This window comes from Natrix helvetica (assembly GCF_964273705.1).
Source record: "Natrix helvetica genome assembly, chromosome: 5".
In the NCBI taxonomy this organism is placed as follows: Eukaryota; Metazoa; Chordata; class Lepidosauria; order Squamata; family Natricidae; genus Natrix; species Natrix helvetica.
Window position 1 is genome coordinate 96,400,861 of NC_138551.1, and position 23,884 is coordinate 96,424,744.

At 45.5% G+C, this 23,884-nt stretch overlaps 1 protein-coding gene across 1 annotated transcript in view; it reads right to left on the reverse strand.

The window, feature by feature from the left end:
* Window positions 1-8,869: 8,869 nt before the first annotated feature.
* WNT8B (Wnt family member 8B) overlaps window positions 8,870-23,884 on the reverse strand; it is a 28,118-nt gene continuing 13,103 nt past the window's right edge. Inside the window, exons 3-6 of the mRNA XM_081953782.1 lie at window positions 17,310-17,448; window positions 15,792-15,917; window positions 12,804-12,946; window positions 8,870-10,188 (exon numbers count right to left, since the gene is read on the reverse strand). Of these exons, the coding sequence (XP_081809908.1) occupies window positions 9,628-10,188; window positions 12,804-12,946; window positions 15,792-15,917; window positions 17,310-17,448 (969 nt within the window). The 3' untranslated portion in view covers window positions 8,870-9,627. The remainder of the gene's footprint in view (window positions 10,189-12,803; window positions 12,947-15,791; window positions 15,918-17,309; window positions 17,449-23,884) is intronic.

A 23,884-nucleotide genomic window follows, 5' to 3' on the forward strand; every position in this document is an offset into this window, starting at 1 on the left:
GCTTGAACATAACAGTTTCAAAGTGCAAAGATAGGTTTCCTAGACTGCAAAAGTAAAAACTGCAGTAACAATTTATAAAAGGGAAAAACTCTATATAAAGTTCAGAAATTCCCAATTTTAAATGCAATCATTGGCTTTTTCTAGGTTGTGAACTTTGAAATTTTTAATTATAAATTGGAAAATGTAATGACCCCTGGGCATACCATAGAAATTGAAGGTCAATTCCTCAGGGTCTAATTGCTAATGTTTTAAAATCTTGATCTATTTGAAGAAGAAATCTTCCAAATAGACTGAAATCCTCCAAATTGACTGCTGCTCAAAGATTCAGCTTCTTAATCACACTCTACCTTTATTCAAAGGTAAGTAGGCAAAGGTAAAAGCTCCCCTCGCGCATATGTTCAAAGCTGAAGAGCTAAGAGCCACGAAGACGTCTCCATGGTCATGTGGTCAGCATGTGGCGCATGGAACACTGTTGCCTTCCCACTAAAGTGGTCCCTATTTTTCTACTTGCATTTTTACATGCTTTTGAACTGCTAGGTTGGCAGAAGCTGGGACAAGTAATGGGAACTCACTCCGTTATGCGGCACTAGGGATTCAAACAGCCGAACTGCCAACCTTTCTGACAAGCTCAGTATCTTAGCCACTGAGCCACCACACCCCTTCAAAGGTGAATACACAAAGTCAAATATGTATTGCTTTCACTAGATTATTGGGAAGCCATTTTTAATGAGAGGCAGAGGACAAGATCTATCATATTCTTTTTTCTGGTTTTTTTTTCTTTTTGTGTTAAATTTCCTTTATTAAACTTACAACTTAAAGTACAAATATCAGTAACAATACATTAAAACTGCTACAAAGTATCACCCACTAATATCATGAATCCTTAAGTAGAAAGAATATAATATACTAGAAAGAGAGGAGAAAAAGGCAGCTTGCAAATAGGTAACATTAACCCAAGGAAAAAAACTGACCGATGTGCTTGGATATACTCTTTCAAAAAATAAAATCAGTTCAAATTGTCAAGGAACAATCTCACAATGATCTAGTGTTGTAAATTAGGTTGGGTGTACAAAGGGCAAGTTGACAGCTGTGTAGTCACATTTATTTTTATGTCCGTCTTTTACCATATCCTGGGAGCACCCATGAAATCAGGGAAATGATATATCCTTCCAATGTTGCATGATAACTTCATAGTTTCTCTGTCTGCATGAACTATGCCTGGCATTTGGTACCTAAAAGGTAAAGGTTCCCCTCGTACATATGAGCTAGTCGTTCCCAACTCTAGGGGGTGGTGCTCATCTCCATTTCAAAGCCGAAGAGGAAGCGCTGTCTGAAGACATCTCCGTGGTCACGTAGCCGGCATGACTAAATGCCAAAGGCGTATGGAACGCTGTTACCTTCCCACCAAAGGTGGTTCCTATTTTTTCTACTTGCATTTTTACCTGCTTTCGAACTGCTAGGTTGGCAAAAGCTGGGGTAAAAAACAGGTGCTCACTCCGTTGCGCGGCACTAGGGATTCGAACCGCCAAACTGCCGACCCTTCTGATCGATAAGCTCAGGTAAATGTTCTTGATGCCAACCAAAACAGAGTGACAATGCTCCCTGCTTAGATACCATAAGAAATGGGGTTTTTACTTTTAATTTACTGATTCAGGAAATCACAGTAATATTCCCTAGAAAAGTATATAAAGACTACATTACTTTTTAAAGATTTCATACACACTCAGCCTGTTGTGCAGAAATTCTAGCCATACCCATTTTGATTTGTTACTTCATTAATAGCCCGGAATAATGCTTCACCTTTTCAAAAAATTTAGAAATGATCACTCCCAGCTGCCAAAGGCAACCCACTGCCAGCCTATACCACCTTAAATCGGTGACCTATGGGGAGGGTTGGGATTCTATCAGTTTGGACCAGTTTGCCCAAACAATCAGCCGTGAGCTGATCCTCAGCAGCACTGGGGATTCGAATTGCTGAACTGCCGACCTTCTGATCAACATGCTCAGTGTATTAAACTTTGAGCCACTGCGTCCCATCATTCTGCACCTTACCATCTGATATATTGGCATTACCCCAAAAAAAGGACATGGAAATAATACAATGAAACCCAATAGTTCCAATTTTGATTTCAGGCTCAAAATTGGAACTATACTGTACAAACGTCTTGCAGACCTATGTGCTGTGTTCTAGTTTAGCAGAATTCAGAAGCTCCCCATTTCCCTTCACCAGAGCATAACCTCGGTTGCTCTTCAATGCTCAAGGCCCTTCCCTTAAAACAGTATTTCCTGCTTTATATCCTTTATATCCTTCTAGAAGAGTCAATGGGCTATCAAGCAAACCTTCCCACTGCTTCTTATTTTCAGCCATTCGACAAGCATAGGAGAGAGAGGGAAGACAAAGGGAATTTGACCATCCCTCAACCGAAATGCTCAGTCCCAGGGGTGAAATGCTCTGAAGTCTGCTACCTGTTTGCTTCGCTACTGGTTTGCTTCACGCAAGCATGCGCGCTTCGCGTGCAGGTGCACCACAGGTGCTACCACGCAGTGCTGAAAAAGGAGGATTAAGAAACCTTTTCTGAGTCTGCAAAGGTAAGTAGAACAGCAAAGGGGGGGGAAACAGCTGTGCCGTGTGATTTAGATTCGCTAGAAAGCAGGATTTCCTGCTTTCTAGTGAATATGAATCGCACAGCACAGCTGATCGTGGGAACTATCGGTTCGCCCAAACTGGTAGTAAAAAATGCTACCAGTTCGGGTGAACCGCTAGTTCTGACAATCAGCTGTGCCACTCGATTTCTAGCATTTTTAAACTACCGGTTCGCTTGAACCAGCAGCATTTTTTACTACCGGTTCGGGAGAACCGGTCCAAACCGGTCGCATTTCACCCCTGCTCAGTCCCCAGGCCAAGACTACATAGAGGACCCAAGACTGATCAAGTTATGTAGTACTTGAGACAGAAATCTTGCTTCTTCCTTAGCATGACACAGTCATCGGCAACTTAGTTGGCTCCTCTTGATTGCGTTTGCAGTCTCAATTCCCCAGTCTCCCAACCACTCATTTTCTTTCCCTGCCACCCTTTTTAAATAGGCTTGAATGAGAAACACAGAGGAAGAGGCATCTGCAGCTTATAAGCTAAAGAATACATACTAATATATTTGTTTTATGTTCCTCTGTGCTCCTCCCAGTGGAGACTTTAATGCCTGGACTTCAGAGGTGGAAGGCTGAACATGGCAAATTTATCAGGTACCTTAATGTTTAAAAAAGAAGCACCCCTTAACTTTCAATTTGTTTACTGGTTAAGTCCTGTAAGTTCTGTTTCTTATAACAGGCTTCAAAACTGCTGTGGCTAATTTTCTAGGGAAAAATTAGCAAGAAAAATGGAAAAGATAGTGCTCTAGATATTCTCTGTTTGAATCTACAGAAAACTCCCAATGTATCACAACACATTTGGATAACTGATACACCGTACAGGTGGAGTGTAAAGATCTTTCATCCATGAGTTATTTTATGACTAAAAAACAAAGAAAATACAATTTACAAGACCAAATAATTATGTACTGATCCACAATTAACTGTGCAATAAAACTTCAAAGTGCTTAGTTTTTTATATCTTAATTGTTTATGCAATTAAGGGGGAGGATTCTGTAAGTAGTGTGAAGTGATTAAGAAAGAGGTTTTCACGATGAGGATTTCATTCTGAAAGAATGAGATTGGATGCCCAGTTTCCCAATATAAGGTCTGATGTAAGATTGGGTTTCAATAGAGAGAGCAAGACTCTATGCTGCTTACAAGCCAGTATAGATGCCAGTAATGTTCCATAAAGGTAAAGGTTCCCGTAATTCCTGACTCTAGGGGTGGGCAGTGCTCATCTTTGTTTCAAAGCCAAAGAGCCAGCACTGTCCAAAGACGTCTCTGTGGTCATGTGGCCAGCATGACTAAACGCCGAAGGTGCATGGAACACTGTTGCCTTCCCACCAAAGGTAGTTCCTATTTTTCTACTTGCATTTTTATATGCTTTTGAACTGCTAGGTGGCAGAAGCTGGGACTAGTAATAGAAGTTCACTCCATTATGCGGCGCTAGGGATTTGAACAGCCGAACTGCCAACCTTTCTGATCGACAAGCTCAGCATCTTAGCCACTGAGCCACCATGATGTAAGATTGGGATTCACTATAGAGAGCGAGACCCTACACTGCTTACAAGCCAGTATAGTAATGTTCCATACACAGCACTTAAATGAATTAAGTACCTATGTCAGTGATGGCTAACCTTTTTCCCATCATGTGCCAAAAGCGGGGGGAGCGCAGGGGAGTCATGCATAAGCATGCCCACACCCATAATTCTATGTGTGCAACCCCCTGTGCACATGCGTGTGCGACCCCCACTCTTCCCTCCACCTTTGGCGTACGATGGACCCGTTTTTAGGGAAGCCTCCGGAGGGCGAAAAAATGGACAAAAATGAAGGCCAAAGTCAGCTGGCCAGCACGCACATGCATACTGCAGCTGACAGGGCAATGCTTCACATGCCACCTGTGGCACACACGTGCCATAGATTCGCCATCACGGACCTACATGGTTCAACTCTCATATAGTGATAGTTCACAACTTTTAAATCAACATCAATGTAAAGTACCCTAATGATGCCTGCTTCATAATAAGCGACCCGATATTGTAATACAAAAAGCAGTGATTTATTAACAGCTTCATTAGGCATTCTTCATTAGGCATTTCTTATTCGCAGCCATCTTTTTTGCTTTCTTTATCTGCTTTTGAACTTTGCCTGTGTTTCTGTCCTCCCTTCAGCCTGTCATAAATCACGTTATCCAATAGCTTCATTCATCTCAACCCACTATTGTACAGCTACTGTAATCTGAGATCCGGCTCCACTGTCGCTCTGCTTGAAGAGTTGTCAACACAGAGAGTTGACAATCACACTATGGTTTACAATACTTGCTCCCAGATCCATGACTGCAAAGTATATTCTAAATATTTGTATTTACAGCGAAGAAGAAAATAAGTAAATACAACAATGGAAAGAGGGAGAAAGGAGAGGGAAAGAAGAAAGAGAAAAGGAGAGGAAGTAAAGGAGGGGTGGTAAAAGTAGGAGAGCGGGTAGGAAGGAGAAGAAGAGAGGAGGAGTGGGGGAGAGGGAGGGGAAGAAGAAAGGATAAAGGAGAGGAGGAAAGAAGAAGGTAGAGAAGGGAGGTTGGGAGGAAAAGAGACGGAAGAAGAAGTACGGTTGTTGTAAAATAAAATGGGTGTATGGGGTGGCAGGAAAGCGATCCCAATTATATTTTTAATTTTTTTAATGAATTGTGAAAAATGTTAAAAGATAACACATACATATTAATAGTACTTATGAGACTGTATATTTGAGAATGTATATATAAGAAAAAAATAGAACTTTTTTTTAAAATGTATTTATAGTGTCATGCTAGGAACATTGTTCCTTGAAGAAGCCCAAAATTAGCTGAGAATTCTCAGGAAAATCCAAGCAAGCCACTAGCCCATGTTCAAGGTATCCTGAAGAAACATGGGAGAGTGAGTCATGGGATCTCTAAATCAGAATATTTGAGACAGCAGCTGATTAAGAAGGTCAAATGGCACCTTGACATTTTCCAACTAGAGGCTCTAAAACCCTTATTTACACTGCACTGCACTGTTGATGATCAAAGAGAAGCTTCCCCAAAGCCAAGAATCTTTGTCAGGAAGGAAGAATTTTTCAAGTAAAATTCTTCGAGTTCTTATCACAAAAATTCACACCAAATACCCTGTTTCCCTGAAAAATAAGACCTCGACGGATAATAAGCCCAATCAGGCTTTTGAGCACATGCGCTAAAATAAGCCCTCCCCTGAAAATAAGCCCTCTCTGAAAACATCGCAACACAGCCGCAGCCATGAGGCCTCCTGCACCTCAAAAATAATATAGCACAGAAAGAGCAGAGAGGAAAAAAGGGAAATGGTATCTAAAAAAGGAATTAGCCAAAAATAAAGAGAGAAATAGTGGGAAGCGAAAAAGAGAAATCCCGGGGAGAGTTATCCAAGCAATTTATCAAAAAGTGATAGGAAAGATTCAGAAGAAAAGACATAATCTATATAAAAAGGAAAAAAGGGGGGGAAAGAATATAGGAACATGGGATTAGTAGAATAAAATGAAATATGTTAATCCTGGTAACGATATATAGCTAATAAAGATGTGAGGGAATTATATTAACATTAATTGTGGAAACTAATTAAGTAAAATGCTTATTATATAAAAACGGAATTTAAAGATATATGTTACCTATAGAAAATAGATGGAAATGAACTGATAAATTTGGTTTATTTCTGAAGGGATAGATAATGACATTGATTGTGATTATCACTTAACATTGTGATAAGAAAAAATTAAGTCTAAGATGGAAAATATGGGAAGAACGGCTAAAATTGGAAATGGAAATATAATGTAAAATGAATTATGTATGTATATGTGAGAATATTAAAGGGGGAAAACCGGACAACACTTTGTTTACAAAGGAATTTCAAATACGTAACAAAAAATAAAAAAAACTTTGCAAAATAATAATAATGCCTCCCCGAAAATAAGGCCAAAGGCTTATTTGGGGGGTCAAGAGAAAATAAGAATCTGTCTTATTTTCGGGGAAACACAGTATTAGCTAAACATTGAAAATTGCATCTATTTGGGTGGGATTCTGTTCAGTCAATCTCCCCTCCACTATTTTGTTTATCTGGAAAATATCCTGTTAGTTTTTCCTCATTCCCTTCTTTCATCATTTTCCAGTGACTTGAACCAAAGCATTTTAAGTGAGGCTGCTGGTCGCCCCCCACACAGTCTCAATTATGAAGTATCTTCCTCTGATTGTGATACCATTTGGGGCAGCCCTCATCACCCAAGTTTGTTATGTCTTTTTGCAAATGGATCAGAATCAATAATGTGCAGCTACTAATGGTTAGCAACATGGACGAGGGGCATCATTGCCTTGCAAGATGATGAGTGTGTCCTCACACTCTGAGCTCAGCCTCTTTCATACAGGTGTACAAAAGGGGCAGGGTCTGGATCATGATACAGCCGCTGCCTTCTTACAGATGTTCACCTCACCCATCCTCCACACAGAGGTGGTATTCAGCTGGTTCTGTCCAGTTTGGGTGAATTGGTAGCGGCGGCTGCAGGAGGCTCCGCCCGCCCACCCTGACGTAATGTGCGACCTTCTGCGCATGCTCACATTTGCGAACTGGTAAGGAAGGTAAGTGAATCCCACCGCTGCCACAGATGCTAGTGGTAGTGATCAAAAATCAGAGGAACAAGTATAGTTACTGCTTCTGTGAAAGCAACTTGCTCAACTAACTTTGAATGACAGAAGATACTTTCATGCGATGTATCTCATCTGGTTCTTGAATACTGAGCTGACACAACATTTGAAAGATAAAGTGTTTTTTACCTTGACTGTACACCGCCCCGAGTCCCTTGGGGAGAGGGAGCGGTTTATAAATTTAAATAAAGTTAAAGTTAAAATTAAAGTTAAAGTGACCACATGGGCTCAATTCATTGAAGCTAAGCCATGAAACAATTTCACCAAAGATGATTTTGGCCAATTTAGCAGCTGTGTGAATCATCTGCTAGGTACTAAATCTGGTTGTGCATGTTGTGTGAACTCAACCAAATGGAATCTGAGTATAGTGCTTGTTCCTCTCACAAATATTCTCTGTAAAGGGAAGGAAAGAAGGGAGGGAGGAAGGAAGGGAGGGAAGGAGGTTCAAAGGCTTGGAAGGATTACAAATAGAAGACATAGTTGTCTGTCTTAAGTTCGATAATTACTGGAACCATCAAATGAGCAAAAATGTTAAATAGATTTCAACCCATCACATGAAAAGGTTCTGAATAGATTTTGTCTGAAATTAGGAAACAGTATGCCCCCTATTTTTTCTTCCAAAAATATGTCAAGTTTTCCTTAAAATGATATTTCATTTGGGCAGCCTTTTCCTTCCCTTCCCTTCCTGCCATAGGCTAGTGTATTATTTATAAATAGGATAATTTCATACTTCAGCAACATTTTCTCTCCTAAGGAGCCTCTTGACCCAGTCAGGTATCCCAAATAAAAATTATTTAATTCACTCCTAGCCTTAATTTGCTCACTCAATTATAGGGGTAAGATGCCAAAATCAAAGCTCAGTGGAAGAAGGGAAATTATTTTGAAGTCACAGATTTGGATTTGCAGATCTGCGAGTGTTCCTGATTATGAGCATATGACACATGGCGTTCAAATCCAGCAGGAAGCATCACAACAGACTGGATAACCCAGGATACGTGGATGGGTTTCCTTTCTGTAAACAAGGGCTGTTGTCAGGAGTCACTACTTTGCATGTTGGCCTTTTCAAACCTGGTCAACAAATCTGCAATAGGTGGAAATTCGATATTTTAGTTAACACAAAGCCTTTGAAAATATATTACTCTAGGTTTTTTTAAAAAAATTCTTCTTTTCAGTCACTGTCCAACTGTTGGAGACTTTCTTGGCAAGGCTTTTCAGAAATGGTTTGCTCCTTCCCAGGGGCGAAAAGAGAGAAACTCATCCAAGATCATCCAGCTGTTGGCTTTGTGCCTAAGGCGGGGCAGCAACCTGTGGCTCAGGAGCCGCATGTGGTTCTTTCATCCCTCTGCTGTGGCTCCCTTTCACCAGTCAGCACCACAATTTTGAGAGGAGCTTCCAGCTTGGGGCAGGGGAGCAGGGCACGCCAGGAGGAGACTCTATGGCAAGGGACAGGTTTTCTAGTCGGCTCCACAATTGATAGGGATTTCAGTTAGGACAGATAGAGGAAAAAGGACGTTGTGTTAGGATGAGACTCTATGGTGGGAGAACCGGACTTCCAGTTGGCAGAGGAAAAAGGACGTTGTGCTAGGAGGAGACACTATGGTGGGGGAACCGGATTTCCAGTCGGCTCCAGAATTGAACTTCCAGTTAGGACCTTTGTGGCTCTTTGAGTGTTTAAGGTTGCCGACCCCTGACCTAAGGCAAGACTAGAATCCATGGTCTCTTGGTTTCTAGCATGATGTCCTCACCACTAAACCAAAATGGCTTTCCAGTTTACTTAGCTGTCAACAGAACTCATGAATCCCTACCCAACAATTCAAAATACTTCTGCAATTCTTCAATATGGTGGGGTGTTTTTTTTTAATTCTATCTGATACGATCAGCTTTCAGGAATTTATTTTGAGACAAAGTGGGTTGATTGGTTGGTTGGTTTTATTTTTGTTCAGTCCGTTTGCATATTTTGATCAGGGAATGGCAAATGCTTGTGGACTTTATTTGAGACTCGCCTTCAAGTTGCCACAGAGGAATGCAAGGAGAGGAATGTCTAAATCCACTCCCAACAGAATCGGAGGCTAAATCCTTTCAGATCCTCCCTCACTTCGGCTTTGAAGCCAAACTCATTCCATAACAGTCTATCAGCTTGGGACTATGTTCATCTTTCCCAGAACATCTGCAAGCTTCTTCCAATGGGTTCTCCAAAATGGGGGTTTAAAGACTAGATAGGCGAAGGCTTCCTTTTCATAGATAGATCTAAATATAAAAAACAAAGTAGAAGGGAGTAAAATATGAGACGTTACGAAAGAGCAAAGGATGGTTAGTCGGCACTAAGGCTGCTTCCTCCTGAGCTTGCGTGGGGGAAGATTGATGCCATGCTGCTCTCCCTTCTCCTTGCGGACGCAGTGATACTTGGTGACACGTTTGCGGCACTGCTCACAACGGACTGCACAACACCAGTGGAACTTGCAGTTGCAGCTCGACACCATTTCTGCTCGCTGCTCCTCCACAGCCAACCCACAGTCTCCACACAGCCGCTGGCAGCTCCGTTTCTCCCACTTACTCAGGGCCTTGCCCCTCTTCAGACACTCCCGGCCTTCCGTACCCAAGAGGCCCAAAGTCTTGTTCTCCAAGCAGTAGTCAGGGGAGTCTTCCAAGTGGACCAGTTCCTTTTTGGAGATTGAGCTGAAGGTTTCCACTATGGCACCTCGGCTCGCAGCGCTGTTGGCCACCCCTTTCAGTATGTCTACTTTCAGCCCTTTGTGGTATTTCTCCTTCAGGTATGTCCCCACTTCTCGAAACTCGGGGAGTTGTAGCCAGCAGGTCTGGGTGGTGCAGCTGCCCGAAACCCCATGACACTTGCAGGTTCTCTTCATGGTCCCTTTCACTGCCTAGAGAGTAAGGCAACAACAGGGGAGAGGTCATGCAACAAACAAAACTAAGGAACAAGAATGTCCTATTTTGATTCAACGTAGAGAATTTATTGAGATTTTGCCTAAACTCTGTCTTAACGCCTGGCTACAAAAATGCTCTGTAATGCTTATACCAGTGTTGGCAAACCATTTCAGCACCGAGTGCCGAAATGGGAGTGTGTGCTGGCGCAGGGGAGCACCAGAAACAGGAAGAGCAGCTTCCCGGTGCGCACAAACGGGAGTGCCAGAAACTGGAAGAGGGGTTCCTCAGCATGCACATGCTTCTGGTTTCCGGCCTGCGCATGCATGCCAGTCACCTGGTCTTCCAGTTTCTGGTGTGCATGTGCATGTGAAGACCAGATGGCCGGCACCCATGCGCATGCCGGAAACTGGAAGCTCAGCTACCCAGCATGCACATGCGCACCAGGGAGCTGCTTTTTCAGTTTCCGGCACTCTCCCATGCGCAAAGACCAGCTGGCAATCCGGAACCCGGAAGGGTGGTGGCTGGCGTGCCCAGAGAGATGGCTCTATGTGCCACTTCCGGCATGTGTGCCATAGGTTCGCCATCACAGGCCTATACAATGCTATGAGCAACTTGCTTGCTTTCTCCAGATTAAAATAATGAAGGGCTAAATGCAGTGATTAGTTTTCAAAGCTATGATTTGGATTAACCAAGTACTCATTCCTTCCTATCACATTAACTCTACAGAAAAAAAAAGTTTGATGGTAGGAAGTGGTGGTCATGTTAGTTATTGCAAATGGTACTTTACTATATGCATAAAAGACTGTACAAAAAGTAATAATGATAAATTGCCCAGACTTTTTGGCTGTCGCCTGTTTTGCAGCTGACTGGTGGTATACAGTTTGAAAACTGCATGATGAATGGAGCATAATGGAGAAAGAGAGGAAAGCAGGAAGTTGTAGGGAAGAGAAAAGAGAGCAGAATGATCCTGTCCAAGATATTTGGGAAATCTGGTTCAAGCTCCAAGCATTGCAAAAGTCCAGATCTCGATTGACTTTCCCGGTATGTGACCCAGAACTTCCTAAGAAAAAGGTGTCACACTCCACTCTTGCATTGGAACAAGTAACGCCCCTTTCGTGATTGGCAGAGCTGGAAGTCATACCTCAATCAGCTGCACAACCAAAGAATTTCCAAAGCCAAGAGTCAACTTGCCCAATTCTACACTGTAGCATTGCAAAGTATGTTGGCTTTCTGCCTGAATGGACATTCAGAATAAATATTGGAAGCCTCAGCTTTACAAAAGTACACCAGGCAGGAAACGTGAACAGATAAGTTAGAACTATTTTAATGTAAAAACCACATTAGCAGAACATTTCAAGGCTGAAAGTGTAATTCTGCGATTGTCATCTTTATAGACTGATAACTTTGGGAGGGTCTGTTCTGTTCTGAGCCTGTTGCTCCCACCACTCCAGAGGTGGGTTCCTATCGGTTCGGACCTGTTTGGTCAAACCGGTAGTGATTTGGCTGCCTGGGTCTCTGGAATCGGAAGCGACCCAGGCCTGCCATGCCCCCGAACCAGTTCTCCCATGGGCCACTATCTTGATTTTCAGTTCTGCACATGCACAGAACAATCGTAATTGCAGAAATGTATTTTTTCCCTTTTTTAACATTTTGCGCATGCGCAGACCTTTTTTGTGCAAAAGCGCACGTATGCGGAGCACACGTCAGATGTGTGCACGAGTGAAGCTAGCGTGCACACACAAAATCTTTGCATGCACCGAACCAGCAGTAATGCCAGGAGCAACCCTCCCCTGCCCCACTCTGCAGCTGTGGGCTATGCTCTCTCTTATCTGACTGTTCCCTAGGCAGCATCTCTTCTCTCTGTCTCCCAAGGACGTTTCCACATACAGGACCACCCCAGGGGTGGGATTCAACCAGTTTGGACTGGTTTCTGCCGAACCGGTAGCTCCGAAGATCAGCTGGGAGCAAACTGGTTCACTCCCTCTAGCAAGTGGGCCTGCCCGCCACCCCCTGCGTTTTACCTACCTTTATCTTTTCAGCTGAATCACCCAGCAGAGTGGATTGCAGTGCCCCAGCTGTTTTCCTTCCCAAGCAGTAACCCAGAAGGTAAATCTTTTCTAAACTGCGTACGCACACTCAGCAAACCGGTTGTTAAACCGGTAGGATCCCACCCCTGGATCACCCCCATTTTTATTTAGCTTTTTCTTCTTTCCTACTGAAATTCCCCAATAACACAGAATCGGTTATTTCAGCTGCCTAATGCTTCATTAAAAATTTACACATAGCAAACATCTGAAGACTGACTCAGTGCTAAAATTCAATTTTTTTTACTACTGGTTCTGTGAGCGTGGCTTGATGGGCATAGCAGAGGAAGGATACTGCAAAATCTCCATTCCCACCCCATTCCCGGAGAAAGGATATTGCAAAATCTCCATTCCCATCCCACTCTGGGGCCAGCTAGAGGTGGTATTTGCTGGTTCACTGAACTACTCAGAACTTCCGCTACCAGTTCTCCAGAACCTGTCAGAACCTGTTGGATGTCACCCCTGCTCTGACTTCCCCCCTTGCTTTTCCTGACTTTTCTCCTTGTGGTATATGGAAATGATATTACCTTTCGGCCGGCTTCATTGTTGTGCAGATTCATGGCCGCTCTGGCATCCTGCCCTGTTTCAAGGGCATCCACAAACTGCTTGGAAATGGCTTCCCCAAAACCCACGTTGTCACTGCAGCCTCCCCACAGCCATCCTTGGCCTCCTGCAGAGACAAATGTGTCACCCGACTGTTAGATGGGGATCCATAAGTGGGTATGCTAAGAACAGCATCAGATCAAGGCAGGGGATTCATAATACACGTTCATCCTTTTGCACCCAAATCCCATCCATTCCAAGTTTTGGCCTATCCTGAATTACTGTTCTGCTAAGAATACCAAGCAGGGGTGGCCTTCAAAAAATTTCAGCAACGGGTTATCTACTCAGTTGCTGGGTGGGTGTGGGCATGGTGGGCATGGCCTAGTCGGCCTCCTGCACCATGGCGGGAGGCACGTTTTCACCTTCCCAGGTTCTGGAGGCTTTTCTAAAGCCTCTTGGAGGGTGAAAACGTCCTCCCCCAGGCTCTGGAGGCCTTCCGGGAGGCCCATTTTCCCCGCTCCCCGAGCCTCCACATGGGCCTTGCACTTACCTCGCATCCAAAATGGGCCAGGTGGAGACTCCTGGGAGGTGTGTGGTGGGGTGGCAGGGAGGGGGCGTGGTGGGCGTGGCCAGCCAGGTGTGGGATTTGGAGGTTCTCCGAACCGGCCATAATGTTAGTCCCTCATTAGTTTGCCTGGGTTCACGAACTCAGGCGAACCCATAGCAGCCCACCCCTGATACCAAGTCACATGTAAGAAAAACAGGCAATGCCTTTATTAATTTATTTATTAATCCCCCATTTACATAAAAGGTCACTGTAGGGAGGGGAATCATCCTGGCAAAGAGGCCTCTCCTTTCCCCCCCCCCCTCAAAAAAGTGTGGGACATTATTTTAAGTTTTAGCTATTTAGTTAGTCCAGCAATAAATTGGCAGCCTTTCATAGCATACAAACTGGGGCATGGCTGCTCTATTCCAGTTTGCTTGCTTTTTCTTCTTACCCAGATGTCTGATCAAAACAACTAAAAAGACCCAATGCAATGCTGAAATGATGCTGTCTTAAGATACAGAAGATTTTGATTTTAAGGGATGAATCCATGAAACAGTTCTAAGTTATTTTAGCCCCCCCCCCCAAAAAAAAGTCTTATTGTATAACCAGACTAACAATTATATTCCAAAGATTTTTAAAAATTTGCATGGAATCATCAGGTCTTTAATTTTCTACACCTTTATGAAACCATATTTCTTTTCACTTTTCTTCTCATTTCTCATCAAGGAGACGCATTAAGAGAGCATCTTTTTACCTTTTCCTTCCTCACTGTCTACCAAGTCTTAAATTTCACTATTTATACGGATATTTAGGGATGCGGTAGCTCAGTGGCTAAGACACTGAGCTTGTCGATCAGAAAGGTCCTCAGTTCAGCGGTTCGAATCCCTAGCACCGTGTAAAGGAGTGAGCTCCCCTTACTTGTCCCAGCTTCTGCCAACTTAGCAGTTCAAAAGGACATAAAAATGCAATAGAAAAATAGGGGCCACCTTTGGTGGGAAGGTAACAGTGTTCCGTACGCCTTCAGCACCCCACCCCACCCCACCCCCAGAGTCGGGAATAACTAGCACATATGTGTGAGGGGAACCTTTACATTTACCTTTTACTTCCTTGCTCATTTTTCATTTCCCAATGTCTGAAATGTTACCCCTGAAATTTAAATCTGCATGAAAACTAAGAAAAGTTGCTCCAAAACCTATGCACTACTTTCAGTGAAATTTGGCCCATTTGTTCTATTCCTCCTCCTCCTCCTCCTCTGCATATTTCAACTCATTTTGCTAGAGAAACAAAAGGATGCAGCCATGTATGCTTGTTCCATGCCAATCATTAGAAAACCAGTTTTAAGAACATCCCCTGATCTGAGCAATTTTATTGCCCTACGTTGTGCAGGGACGTCTTAATAGCATTATAGGCCCCCCGGGCAAAGCAGCATACTGAGACCCCTACAATAACTACTGGTTGATAAAATTAAATCTATATTTGCATCTTAGCATTAATTTAAAAATGCAGTCAAATGTAATAAACATATTGCATTTGTATGATACAAGTTGCATTGAAGAGTTAACATACACAATGTCAGGGTTCCAAGTAACACCCCCAATGAAATAAGACTCTGAGGCTTGAGATTCCTCAAAGTTCCATTTTATTAGAGATGTCATGTTGGCACATGTGGGAAAACCCAAATCTGAAAGCTTCCAGGTTTTCCCCACCCAAACGAAAGTCCAAGCCCCTGCCCAGCACCTTTATGTCCATCACATGGTCCAATCAGGCACCATCCCAACTGGAGATGCCTCCCAGTCACACCACTCCAGGTGCAGGGCAAGATGTCCTTGACTCTGAGAAAAGAATGTTATTTTGACTATATATGTCTCCCATACTCCATATAATCCCCTGCTCCCAGGTTCCCACAGCAATAAATGTAGCAGGCCTGAAGGCCCAATGCCAGAGATGGCTTCCAGGCCTGACACACAGATTAGTAAGGGGTCCTACGTTCGTGGGGGCCACGGGCAAGTGTCCATCAGGCCTACGAGTATAGACCGACCTGACATTGTGGAAATCCCTTGATTAATCAAGCCAGTAAATAGGAGGAAAAATGTGCAGCTTTAGTGAATAAAAAATAGAATTATCATTGCTGGACTTTATCCCAGAATGGAGGGGCCGAGGGTATAACTTGGATAAGATACCTGCATAGCTATATAAATATCAGCTGTTTTCAGGTTCCTGATCAAGTTCTAAATAGAACCATGCAAATAGGAGACAATTTGTCTGCACTTGTTCTTTTAAAGGCTTTTGAGTGTGTCATCCATGTTTAAAATACATCAACTGTTCTCTATCCTGTATTTTTTTAGAAAGAACTTTAGTGTGGCAAGAGGTGAGGGGAGAAAGGCGCTACATAGAGAGGAAATGTGCTGCTGAGGTGACTTCTTACCAAACTGTCCATTGCGAGAATCATCACAGCCACAATTGTCAAAGTCCCCAAGGCTGCAGTTTCGCGTCAATGTGTACATGACCCCAGCGGAGCTGATTGCGTGAACAAACGCTGTTTCCCGGTTAGCTGTGAAATAATTACACAACAACTTAGCCAAAGGAACTGCAGCTTGGGAGAAAACGGGAGAATCTATGGTTTATTTTTAGCTTTCTAAGTCTAGCACAGTGGTGACTAATCTTTTTGTTGTCGAGTGCCAGAACTATAATGCAATGCGCACCTCACACACACACACACACACACACACACACACCGTGCCCCATTTTGGACCTAGTAAGTCTCCCTACAGCCTCCTGTGAGCAAAAACAGGCCACCGCGGGAGGGGGGGGGACACACACGCTATTGCTATGTATAGCACCAGTGGTGGGTTCCTACCGGTTCGGACTGGTTTGGCTGAACTGGTAGGAGTATGCCCCCAAACCAGTTCTCCCGGCAGCGCTGCAGGTGCCGCCATTTTGTTTTTTGCTTCTGCACATGCGCAGAGCAATTTTAGTTGTACTGCACGTGAGCAAACCGGCAGTAGTCTCTGCCGGAACCCACCACTGTGGAGCGCTGTCCTGTTTTTTCTGAGTCTCCTAACTCAATATGCTTCGCTTCCTTATGGTTATGGCTATGGATCATAGCAATATCTTCTTGGGATAGAGTTACCTGCAATTTAAAAGAAATACACACCTGCAGGACATAACAATACCCAAGAAGTAGCAAGGTGTTGTGGCCCACCAGCAGCCAGCAGTTCTGGCAGCAGATTCGGACAGTGAGGAGGTTGGGGAGGAACATGGGCCAGTCCTGGAGACTGGAAAAGGCTTTGATGAGTGCTGTGCATCAGAGGCAGAGAGGGGGGCCAGAGCCGTCTGACAGTTATCAGCTGCCTTCGGAATCAGACATCAGTGGGGCAGAAGAATAGCTGGAGCCTGTTCCCAATGTGTGCATGCGCAGAGCTGCCAGGAGAAGGGAAGGAAGAATGGTCGACTCGGGAGTAAAGGCACAGGTGTATGGTGAATGGCCCCTCCCATAGGGAATAAAGAGGAGCGAAAGGGGAGGGGATTTGCAGGAGACAATTTGTTCAATTCATTAGGGTGAAGATCTGTTCCTGACTTCTTGCCAAGTATTGTCTGCTACAGGGTGGCATTTGGAAGATATCGGCCTGGCAGCTCTCCAAGCCTGATAAAGGTCTGTAGTTGTGAAATCTCTTGAAAGACCGTTTGCTGGGACTTTGCTGGAGAGGAATTGCCTTTGAACTAAATAAAAGTGGTTTTATCAGGACGAGGAGTTGGCTTCATGCTTTTGGGAAGCCTAGGTCAGAACATAAGCAACATCTTATTCCATAAGGAACTCTTATTTATCAGACTCTCAGTAGAGAAAACATCATATCATACATCATAGAAAGGCAATATAATTTGGTTTGTGGCTAATGGAAGTAGTCATTCCACCCCACCCCCGCGCCCCTATCATTTCTCTTACCACTACGAAGGCCTCCGTGGCTAGAGAGTTGCAAAGCTCTCTCGGGACAGTTCCAACGATCCCAAGCAAACTGGAACTTGCATTCCTCAATGCCACTCTGTGCACCAGCTGCAACACTGCTGGAGTAGATGAGGTATGCCTGGAAGAGAAGGAGGGTCAAAACAAGGAGTGTTAACAGATTAACAGAGATGGGAGGGACCTTGGAGGTCATCTAATCCAACCCCCCACCCAAGCAAGAGACACTACACCATTTCTGACAAATGGCAATCCAATCTCTTTTTTAAAACTTCCAGTGTTGAAGCATTCACAACTTCTGGAGGCAAGTTGTTCCACTGATTAATTGTTCCAACAGTCAGGAAATTTCTCTTCAGTTCTAAGTTGCTTCTCTCCTTGATTAGTTTCCACCCATTGCTTCTTCTCCTGCCCTCAGATGCTTCAGATTATAGTTTGACTCCCTTTTCTTTGTGGTAACCCCTGAGATATTGGAAGACTGCTATCATGTCTTCCTTAGTCCTTCTTTTCATTAAACTAGCCATGCCCAGTTCCTGTAACCGTTCTTCATATGTTTTGGCCTCCAGTTCCCTAATCATCTTTGTTGCTCTTCTCTGCTTCTAGAAAGATGGCTAAAACCATCAACATTCCCATTTTTCCAAAACAATTTTTAGGCAAAACGCTGGTTTGAGGCACATTTGCAATGGGCAGGGAGTGGGAGAAGGACTTCCTACGCTCAGGATGCAGAGAGTAGCTCATGATAGGCCAAGCAGAGTGTTCCCATCTCTTCTAAGAGGTTTAACAGTAATGAATTTTTTAAAAAAACTATTAGCAGACCACAATATATTCAGAAGATGTCCATTTTTAACCAAATAGCTCATGGACAAGCCAGAATTTTACAATCTTCTTAACCAGGGCTGTCAAACACAAGGCCCGGGAGGCCGGATCTAGCCTGCGGGGCCACCCTTGAAACAGCAAAGGACCAGCCCGTGGTGCCCCTGTCAGCAAAAATGGAGTTTGGGAGGGCCGCATGTGGCCCTCCTAGGCTCCGTTTTCAGCTGCAACAGCCTCCTGCCGCCCTCTGCCAATGAAAATGGAGCTCTGTGCTCCATTTTCACTAGCAGAGAATGGCAGGAGGTCGTCACGGCTGAAAATGGAGCTCAGGAGCCCATTTTCACTGGCTGAGAGCTTGGACAACTACCGAAGCCCCCAACATGAGTGATGTCAACCTGGTCACGCCCACCTCAGCCATGCCCACTCTGGCCCCTGAGGTCAAACACAACCCTCAATGAAATTGAGCTTGACACCTCCTATTCTTAACAGTATAGTATTGACTCTGAAGGATTTCCTGGCCAAACATGCTGCTAGGAAGATGCAATGAAGGAAAAAGCAGGAACCTGGGACTTTACGAAGCTAGAGATCTAAAATGGTGTACAGATACCAGTCAAAGCATGTTAGAACTGATATGAAAACACTAGGCTGCCTGGTACAGTGGATTAGATACTGAGCTTGTTGATCAGAAAGGTCGGCAGTTTGGCGGTTTGAATCCCTAGTGCTGGTCTCCTGCTGAGCAGGGGGTTGGACTAGATGACTTCCAAGGCCCCTTTCAACTCTGTTACACAAATAAAAACCATCTGATAGTGTTAGATCTGGGCAACGAGAGAACAGACTGCGGACACGAAGTGACTTAACAGCTCTTTATTAGTAGTAGTAGTGATCCAGCTTGCTCTGTGGCCGGAGGGTTCCCCTTTTATAGGACTCGGGTACGCCTCTCGACCAATCAGAACGATACCTGTTTCCCGCAGTAGCAGCGGACCAGAGAGGAGACTTCCTACGATATATGTTAATATCTAACACCCCTCCCCTCTTAGACGGAACATTACGGTTAGTTATGTAGTCCTTAAGGTATGTTGGCGTTTGCCTTACTCGGGTTGAGCGTCGCAGTTTGGGTTGGTTAGAAGTAGTTGCAGGATCGGTTGCTTTCTCTGTTTCGCGTTCGGGGGTTTTCGTGCTTTCGTTGCTTGGGCGTTCCGGGGTCTGCTCGCTTACGTTGCTTGGGGTTTGCTCTGTTTCGTGCTTGGCCTCCTGTTCCACCCTGGGCTCGCAGGTGTCGAAGTTCTCTGTGTTGGGGCTCTCGAGTGGTTGACCTTGCGTAGGTAGGTAGCTCTCTTCCTCGGTTCGTAGGTCTGAGTGTGCCAGGCGACCCCGAAGTTGATCGATGTGCCTTTTCCAGTTCCGCCCATCTTCCAGTTCTAACAGATATGATTGTGGACCCGTGATGCCAATGACCCTTGCTGGCATCCACAATGTTCCCCCTGCATAGTTGTGGGCGTATACTGAATCCCCTATGCTAAAACTCCGAATTTTGCTTGTGGAGTCTGGGGGTGCTGTGGCAGAGTAATTTGGGTGAAGACGGTCCAGGTGAGACCGTAGACGGCGGCCCATGAGTAGTTCAGCGGGGCTCCTACCCGTCGTTGCGCTGGGGGTAATATGCTGAATTAGGAGGTAATGGTCAATGCGTGTTTGCCAATCACCTGGACCCATCCTAGCGAGGGCCTCTTTTGCGGATCGCACCATTCTCTCCGCCTGTCCGTTTGATGCCGGATGGAATGGCACGACGAGGGCATGCCGAATTCCCTGACCTGCTAAATATGTTTCAAATTGCATGGCCGTGAACTGGGGCCCGTTATCGGAGACCAGGAGGTCGGGCAGGCCATGAGTGGCGAAAAGTCGCCGTAGAACCTTAATGACTGCCTCTGCCGTGGTTGAAGTCATTAGGACTACTTCTAGCCATTTGGAGTATGCATCCACAACTATAAGGAACGTCTGACCTTGAACTGGCCCTGCGAAATCGATGTGTAATCTCGACCAGGGTGCTTTAGGCTTTTCCCATTCTGTGGCGGGTGCTTCCGGGGGTGCCGGTCTCGATTCTTGGCACGGATCGCAAGTGGCCACCCACTCCTCTATCTCTTTATCCATGTTTGGCCACCAAACGTAACTTCTTGCTAACGCCTTCATCCTAACGATCCCCGGGTGCCCAACATGTAATGCATCTAACACATTTCTACGTAATGCATAAGGAATAACAACTCGATCCCCCCACAATAAACAACCTTGTAACACTGAGAGTTCGTCCCGTTTTGACCAAAACACTTTGAATTCCGGGCCCACGTTTCCCTTCGGCCACCCCCTCCAAACCCAAGTTTGAACTTGCTTTATTAAATTGTCTTTAGAGGAGAACCTCGCAACGCCGCAGGAAGAAACCGGTCCAGAGTCCAAACAATCAATGAGCAACACCGGTACCTCGGGAGTGGGGTCTGGCAAAAGGTCCGGTAGTGGGCAACGGCTGAGCGCGTCTGCGTGTCCTAGAGTGGAGCCCAGTCGATGAATTAACTTGTAGGAGTACGCAGCCAGGAAAACAGTCCACCTGGTCATGCGTGGAGAAAGGGAGACCGGAGTGGGGCGGTTTCCCGCCAAAAGTCCCAACAGCGGTTTGTGATCTGTGATTAGCTCAAAATCGCGGCCGTAGAGGTATTCGTGGAAACGTTTTACTCCAGCTACAGCAGCTAACTCTTCCCTGTCCATCTGGCTGTAGTTCCTCTCGGCCGATGAAAGAGTCCTAGAGTAGAAAGCGATGGGTGCTTCTTTTCCGTCTGGCATCCTGTGGCTAAGGACTGCACCGACTCCAAAAGGTGATGCGTCGCAGGTCAATACCAGCGGTAGTGTCTGGCTGTATTGGACTAAGAGCGAGTCAGTGGTGAGCAGGCGCTTTACTCCGGCAAAAGCTGCTGCTTCGGATCGTCCCCATTTCCATGGTGTGTTCCTCTGGAGTCGACGGTGTAGTGGCTCAGCAACGGTCGCCTTCTGTCTCAGAAAAACGCTGTAGAAGTTAAGTAGTCCGAGGAAGGCCTGCAACTCGGTCTGATTTCGTGGTGTGGGGGCGTCCTGGATCGCCTTAATTTTCTTTGAAGTGGGGTGTATTCCCTGACCATCGATTCTATAACCCAGGAATTCTACGCTAGGCACGTTGATTTGGCATTTTTCCTTTTTTAGGCGGAGACCCTTCTCTCTGATTCTGGCCAAAACAGTTCTGACTCTTTTATTTAATTGCTCCTCGTTTGCAGCGGACACCAAGATGTCGTTGAAATAGGGGACGACTCCCGGTATCCCTTGCAAAAGTCGTTCCATGACGCTCTGGAACAATCCTGGAGCAATACTCACACCGAATTGTAGCCGGTTGCATTTGAATGCTCCTCTATGCATCACTATAGTTTGGGCCTCCGCTGTGGCGCTATCTACGGGCAACTGCTGGTAAGCTTGTGCCATGTCTAATTTAGCAAATATCTTTCCTGGCCCCAACGAGTGCAATAAGTGCTGTACTACTGGCACAGGATATGCGCTTTGTTGTAGCGCGACATTAATTGTGCATTTATAGTCCGCGCAGATGCGGACTGACCCATCTGGCTTGACTGGGGTCACAATGGGAGTTTCCCACCGCGCGTGATCCACCGGCTCAAGGACTCCTTGCTCCACTAACTTATCTATCTCCTTATCTATTTTTGGGCGGAGTGCAAAAGGCACTCGTCTCGGCTTAAGTCGGATTGGCGCCACTTTGGGGTCTAAATTAAATGAGATTGGTTTACCCACATACTTACCCAGACCGGGGCTGAACACATCCTCGAACTCCTTAAATATCTGCTCAGCGCTGCTGTTCTTCACGGCGTTTATTCCGGTGACTTCTAACCCCAAGGCTTCAAACCAATCTAGCCCCAGAAGGTTCTGTAACGGCGCGCTGGCGATGGTCACGGGCAGCTGGGCTACGATGTCCTTGAAACGGATCTGGAATGTGCCTTGGCCCACGATGGGGACTCAGTTCCCCTGGTAGTCTCGAAGCAGGATGTCTGGAACGCGTAGTTGGCTCTTTTTGAGGCTAGGGATAGCCTGTTTCATGGATGCCCATGAAATGATCGTCAGGGACGATCCTGTGTCAACTTCCAGCTCGCAAGGTGAGCCCTCCAAGAGGACTGTGACTTTCAGCTTGGTGCGGACCTGACTTAATGTGGTGAGATACGTTCGCAACTCCTCTCTCTGGGTCAACTCTATCTCAGCATCTGTATCCTGAAAATACTCTCGTTGAGCGTCTTGATAGAACGCTCTTTCAGCTCTATGTGTGTAATCTCTCTGGGGATACGCTCGCTCAGCTCTTTGGGAATTTTCTCTCTGGGTAAACATTTGTGGATTTCTCTCTGGGCGCCCTTTTTGATTTCGCCAAGCCCCTGGGTTGGGCTTCTGTTGGCGGTACATTGGTGGTTGCCGTGAGGCAGGGACTTCGCTCCGGCACACTCGTGCGATGTGCCCAAGTTTGTTGCAGTGCGAACAAACAACGTTCCTGAACCTACAGGTAGACCTGGGGTGATTCCCTCCGCAGCTTGCGCAGGGCGGCAAACAGAATCCGGGTCTCCCCCCAGGCCTCAAGTGACTGCTCCGCATCAGGTGACTGTCCTCGAACTCGGGATCCTCGTAGTCGGGGCTTGTGTCCTCGTAGTGAACTCTGGATTGCCTTGGTGCTGGCTGGCTTACGCTGAAACCCCGTTGTATGGTTACCGATGATTTCTCCGCTGACTCTGACGCTCTTGCTTCGTTTAGAGCTATCTGTAGGGTTAAATTTGGGTTTGCTAACAGCTTCTTTTGTAGTGAAATGTCTCTTAACCCACAGATAAGCTGTGCTAAGATATGCTCGTCCAGATCCCTGAACTCGCAGTGAGTTGCTGCTTTACGCAGGGCTGCAACATATTGGTTGATTGATTCTCCCGCTTTCTGGTTCCGCGTGTTGAATTCCTTTCGGCAAACGTGGCGGGAAGGTTTTGGCGCGTAATGAGTCTGTAGAGTCTGTTGCAACGCCGTCCATGATACTGCCTGTATCGGAGTAGGCGCGGTGAGGTCTCTGGCTGTGTTGAAAACTTCTTTCCCGCAGTAGCCGAGGAAGATGTTTTTCTTCCGGGCGTCGGTGATCCCCGTGTATTCGTTCGCTTCGAGAAAACACTCGAAACGAATCATGAAGGCTTCCCATTCGTCGTTCGCTGGGTCGAATGGAGCGGGGGGAGTGTGCATCGCCATCTTCTCTCGTTTGAATTTGCCGCGCTGCGGTGACCTGAGATGGCTGCCGGAATTTCTGCCGAATTCCTAGGCTGGATCAAATCCGGAGATTCTGGAGTAGCGTTCTTCGTCCTATCTGTCTCTCGATCCCACCTTCGTCGCCAATGTTAGATCTGGGCAACGAGAGTACAGACTGCGGACATGAAGTGACTTAACAGCTCTTTATTAGTAGTAGTAGTGATCCAGCTTGCTCTGTGGCCGGAGGGTTCCACTTTTATAGGACTCGGGTACGCCTCTCGACCAATCAGAACGATACCTGTTTCCCGCGGTAGCAGCGGACCAGAGAGGAGACTTCCTACGATATATGTTAATATCTAACAGATAGTCCAGTGTAATTCAGCCAGTAAACATCACATAGTGTAAACACCAGGCTCCCACAAGCAACCTACAGGGGCTAATGGTTTTGAACAAATTCCATGTACATGAAT